Source organism: Gavialis gangeticus, unplaced genomic scaffold (genome assembly GCF_001723915.1).
Source record: "Gavialis gangeticus isolate Ggan-Ray unplaced genomic scaffold, GavGan_comp1, whole genome shotgun sequence".
NCBI classification, from domain to species: domain Eukaryota; kingdom Metazoa; phylum Chordata; order Crocodylia; family Gavialidae; genus Gavialis; species Gavialis gangeticus.
The window spans coordinates 53437036-53442887 of NW_017729024.1; the positions used below are offsets into that span (position 1 = coordinate 53437036).

The 5852-nt window shown below is 42.9% G+C and overlaps 1 protein-coding gene across 1 annotated transcript in view; it reads right to left on the bottom strand.

Annotated features, from left to right (window-relative positions):
- RAD23B (RAD23 homolog B, nucleotide excision repair protein) overlaps positions 1-5852 on the bottom strand; it is a gene marked incomplete at its 5' end in the record, with an annotated part of 51550 nt that overhangs the window by 3277 nt on the left and 42421 nt on the right. Inside the window, 2 exons of the mRNA XM_019517080.1 lie at positions 903-1073; positions 1496-1623. Of these exons, the coding sequence (XP_019372625.1) occupies positions 903-1073; positions 1496-1623 (299 nt within the window). The remainder of the gene's footprint in view (positions 1-902; positions 1074-1495; positions 1624-5852) is intronic.

Sequence of the window (5852 nt, forward strand, 5' to 3'; positions counted from 1 at the left end):
GGCAGGTGAGGGGAATGACACATGGCATGGGTCAGGCTTCCTACCCCCCCACCCCACCCCCACGCAGCAGCAGGATGGGAGGGGCAAGCACAAATTTAAGATAAACTCCCAATAACTAGATTGAAATACAGGGATAATTAAAGCAAAAATTATAATTGTCATGGTATTGTTTATAATTATTGGGAAGTTGTCTTAAATTCAAAGTCATCTTAGATTTGGGTAAATATGGTACTGAAATGTTTGTTCCAAAGCTTTAATTACTGCACGTGTAAATAAGTTATTGTACACCACCACAAAAAAGAATATAATACTTACTGCTTTAGGTCTGCATAGCTGCAACAGTTTATAGGCATGTTTATTTGCATTTTAGTCACCTACAACTGACTGAAACTTCAAACTGGGTTAAGCAGTGACTTCAAATAATCCACTTAACTACAAAAGCTCAGAGCTAGTCTAATGGCTCTGGGTATCAGTTTTAAGGAACAAACCGGTTCACTCACTATGAATTACAGAAGTCATTACTGCACTTAACAGTGGAATTCAAGGCACTGGTCCATTTTGACTTCCCCTCCATTTTATTTAGTGGGCGCCTGGGCATCATATTCAATTAAAAGTATTTACAATCAATTTTGACCACTTGAAAAGCCTTTTCTAAAATGGCAGATTTCAGAAGAGGCAGGGAACAAGTTCCTTAAAGTAAGGGCACAGAGGGCATTTGCTTAAGATCAAGACTACATCAGCTTTCAGATGTCACACTGCAAATTTACCTGTTAGCAGTAGTAACATCAGCTTCACATACCACTTTAAGGGTGGCACCAACTTAAACTAGCACTGACCTTGAAGTCAACACAACACAGGCAACTGCCAAGTAGTATTAGCATTTCAAAATGGAAACTGCTTACCCGCTCTATAGCTTCTTTTTCCTGAGGTGTTACTTGAATGTAGTTCATATGACCACTTCCAGCTTCTGCTACTCCTCCAGTGCCCCCACCGCCACCACCTCCTCCTTGACCAGACTCTTGGACTGGCTCATTTAACATCTGAATAAAATGCTCCTGATGTTGGCTGATTTGCTGTAGTGCATGGGGAAACAAAAAGGCAAAAAACCACTGAAATAAAACAGGTTTAGTTCTGCCAATATGCAACCCTAACCAGTTCTATTTGCAATGAGAACATCTAAAGAAACCTGCTTAGTTTTGAGAACAATCCTTGGCAGGTTCTAACAGGAAAAGAAGCAATTTCAAAGTTAAGTTGCATCAACTTCCCCTATTCCTTCTACATAAAGGAACAAATTGAACAGACAGCAATTAGGACTGTTGAAAAGACAACAGCAGTTGCAATAATGCTATTAAAGAATCTTTGCTTGTGGCATGTCTCATCTAAGAAGCACTAAGTCTGTACTGCTGACATTTTAACTTATAGGGTGGTAACTCTTTCCTTTGTTTGAAAAGGATGCAGTACTAACAACCTTAACCCACGTTCCTTTAAAAGTCACCTGTAGTAGCTGAGGGTTTTCCCGTCCTATCTGTTGTAGCAATGCTGGCAGCAGAGAAGGATTCTGCTGAATAATTTGTCTCATTTGCTGGAATTGAGGCTGATTTCGTAAAAATTCAAGTGGATGTCCTGAAATGCAAAAAGTTATTCTTTAAAAAAAAAAAAAAACAGCACACAAGTCACCCAGACTTAAGTAAACAGAAGAACTAGCAAACTGCTGAAAGAACTGGCAGGCACTCTCCCATCGCAAAACACTTACCCAATCTGCCTGCCTGAAAAGATCTGACCAGTGTGAACCAAGTCTTTAGGGTACACAATATTCATTATTTCCTCCTTAGTAGTAGGCCAGTGAAGGAGTGGACTTAATGCCTGAACTGATCCCACTTACAGAAGTGGCCCCTCTCTCTCTGTGAAAAGCATCTTGGTGAAACACAGCTGCATCATCAACGATCATGCTAAATCCAGTTCTGTCGCTTTAAATAAACAGCCTTGGTCTAATATTGCAAAAGTATGTGTCTAATAACCTCTTATGCAAATTTCAGGACAAGTAATGCATCCCTCAGCCTCCCTGGTCTGTCAGCTGCTCTCAGAACAATTGATCCTGCTCTTCTTGAAGTCTTGGCTGCCAGCCTTCTCTAATTGCTCATTTATCAGATCCCCTACCACCTTCATTCCAGCTTTCTGTCAGGATGTCAGGCTCTGTCTTTGGTCCCCTTCTCTCCTTCCTCTCCAAGTAATCTCATCCAGGGATGGCCACCACCTCTCTATGCCAAGGATTCTGTTTTACCGTTGATTATAGGCCCATTTTTTCTAGTTGCATTACAATCTTTGCTGATGTGACATCTCCATGTGATTGTTTAGCCAAAGTTCAATATACCTAGGAGGACAAGGTCTAAATTCTTGAAAGAGGAGGAGATTTCTTATTTGTTGTGGATATTATCATTATCTTGGCTTTCACATAGGCCTGTAACTGCAGTATTATTTTCTACTCTGACTAGGTTTAGGTTATGTCAAAGTCCTGAAGATTCTCTCTGCATAACTTATATCCATCCATAGCTAAAATACAGTAACTGAGAATCATCTGATATCCTTATCTCTGGCCAAGATAAAAGCAGCTCTGCCTTGTAAACAGCCATCCAGGCAGTCCCTGAAAAGATCTTCAAAGCAACAAGCCAAGAGAACTATGCCTCTGAAAACTTTCTCCATCCACTAGCTCACTCTTCTCTATGTAAACTGGTTGTTTGTCTTAACTTGGGCAGACCAGAACCAGATGAAGTGCAATGCTGAGAAATGTAAAGTGCTCCACCTGGGGACAAACAATCCCCTGCACACCTACAGACTTAGCAGTGCCAACCTGAGAGTAATAATAGACCAGTGTGAACGTAAGTCAGCAAAGCAACCAGCAGAGCTAACAATACCCTGGCATGCATCAATTGATGCATCTCCAGCAAAACCAAAGAAGTGATTCTCCCACTCTACTTGGCATTGGTGAGATCACAGCTGGAGCACTGCCATCCAGTTCTGTGCACCACACTTTAACAAGGACGTGGTAAAGCTTTAAGGTACAGAGAAGGGGCACCCATATGATCAGAGACTTGAGCAGCAAGCCATACAAGGAAAAGCTGAGGGACCTGGGACTCTTCAGCCTGAAAAAGAGAAGCAGCTTAATGCTCCATCAGAGGCATATACCAGGGGCTCAGTGAACAACTGTTCACTGGGGCACCCTTGGAGAAAACAAGGAGCAGTGGTCACAAACTCCTGGAAGACCATTTCAGGCTCAACATTAGGAAAAACTACTTCACAACTAGGGTGTCCAGACTGTGGAATAAGCTCCCTCCAGAGGTGGTACAACCACCTACCCTGGAAATCTTCAACAGGAGACTGGACGGTCACCTTGCTGGGGTCACTTGACCCCAGTTGTCTTTCCTGCTTGGTGAAGGGGGCTGGACCCCAGGTCCATTCCAGCCTTACAATCTACAAATCTATGAACTTTCAAAGCCCTTCACAACCTATCAATTTTCCATACCATTTCACTCAGGGCCCCATCTCTGTTCTACCCATGATGTCATCTGCTTGACTGAAAAAAACAAAATATATTTTTTTCCAGCCATGCTACTCACGTTTGGGAAAGGTTCCTACAAACTTTAATGAAGCTACCTCATTATCCTCCTTCAAATCCATGCTCCTCTTTTGAACTCTGCTCTACTGGGATTCTATCAAGAGCCCAGAAAGAGCGTCAAGACCATTTCTAGAAGGCTGCCTTTTCCTCTCTTGTCAATCCCATACCTGCATCAGAGTGGGGTCTCAACTTAGCCTGGGGCAGGCATTCTGTTCTGCACTCATGCAGTGCACTGATTCTGTGGCAATGCAACTTTCCCCTCCCCATGCACAAGGAGTTAAATGCTTTAAAAAAAAACACATCCAACTTTGGTCAGGCCTAATACAGGCCAACCTGAGGACCAACTTTCCACTGTGTTGTACTTTATCCCTTCATATACAGAATACACTAAAGAAAAGGAAGCGAGTTTTTAGCAACTTTTAGTAACTTAGAACAAATATTCAACAGGTCCAGTGTCAGAGCTGGGAAATAATCCGAGCCCACTTCACTGCACAACTCCTAGACAATACTGCCTCAAAAAACCAATCATGTTTGGATCAATGATCTTACGATTTTTCAACCAACTGAATTGTGAGGTCTAAGCGACAGCAAACATTTAACGCAGGGGTCAGCAATGTTTCTGGAACGAATGCCAAAAACACCTGCAAGCTCAGCTTGTAAGACGTTGCCATGTCAGGAGCAGATGGCAGGGGAGCTGCAAGGGGCCCAACCCTCGTTGTGGCAGCACAGCCCTGGCTTCTTCCCTGCCGTCTGCCCCATGGTGCATGTACCAAGCAAAATGCCTTTGCGTGCCACACTCTGGCACCTGTGCCAGCGGTTGCCTATGCCTGATTTAATGCTTTCTAACAGTAAATGCTGGTCCAAAAGTCAGCTTCGAAGAAGCCCTCTTCTCCAGTTGAGAGACTGAACTGTTTCTGCAAATTACTTTCCAGGTAATTGTGAACTACGAGAACATCATTAATGGAATCATCAGCTTTTAAGGTCTAAATTTGTAAAATATTAGCCTCCTATGGTTTCATTCTAGTGTTAGTTTCAACAAACATACAGTGTTTTATTTAGCATCTACATTTTAAAGTAACATGTCTGCCAAGCTGAGGCAAGTAAAAAATATCCACTATCTGTAGTTGTAGCTTACATGGTATTTGTAACATGCAGAAGGTATTTTAAGAGAAAACATGACTGACCAAAGGATTCCAAACTGGCTTGGACAAAACACACTACAGTGCCTTACCCCAATGGCCACCCTAGAAATATAAAAGGGTACAGTAACAGCTATGACCTTTATAACGTGTAGTTACACTCTGGTAAACCAAAAAGAGGCACAATCTAAAGCAAGCTTTTAACTGCATTAACAAAAACACAGCAGACAAGTTATTTTTAGTATATACTGGAGTATGAAGAACTAGCGAGAGCTGCCATGCTTATTGATACTTTCCATCTTCCTCACACTAGGCTCTCTAAAATTAATTCACCTGCCAATATATAAATAGTGTTGGCTTCTTCTGCCATCCTGTATGATTCACACACTACCCCTCCTTCAAGATGCTGCTTTTGGAAAGTTATGCAGAAGAAAACATAGGAACTCCTGAAAAGCATCTGCAGCTTCTGTGCTTGGTAGTGTAGTTTGGAGACTGTACTGCATCTGAAGAAATGTGATCATTTTTATTAAACTTTCAAGTTAAGTCTGTAACTTGATAGCTAAAGAAGTGCACAAAGCTGTCTCCTGTCATGTTGTGGCATATTTGAGATGTGATACTCATAACAGGTTCTTCTCCCACGTCCTCTAGAGCACTGGGAGCCAACCTTTTTGGCAGACATGCCATGAAGTAGCTCTGCACCCTTCTCCGAGTGCCACTCCAATCCCTTTCCTGATCTGCTCCTCAGCTTTCCACCCCTTGCCCTGTGCTTCCTCCTTGCCTGATTTGATGCTCTCCTTTCTGTTTCCTGCACCACTGTGCTGCCTACCCCCCTGCTGCCCCCACGTCTGCCACAAGCCACAAAGAAGCTGCCCATACCACTTGCAGCTGCAGGTTGGCCACCCTTGCTCAGTTGGTACAAAGACCAAGCTGCACTACACCATAGGACACTTGATGCCAGCCAGTGATGTGGCCACACGGTGCTGACTTTCTCATTTCCAACTGCTGTAACAGAGAGCTTGGAAGCCTAAAGAAACTGAGAGAAAGGAGTCAATCTTGATTACGGCCTAAAATTACACAGGAGAAGAAACTGGACTCAGGAG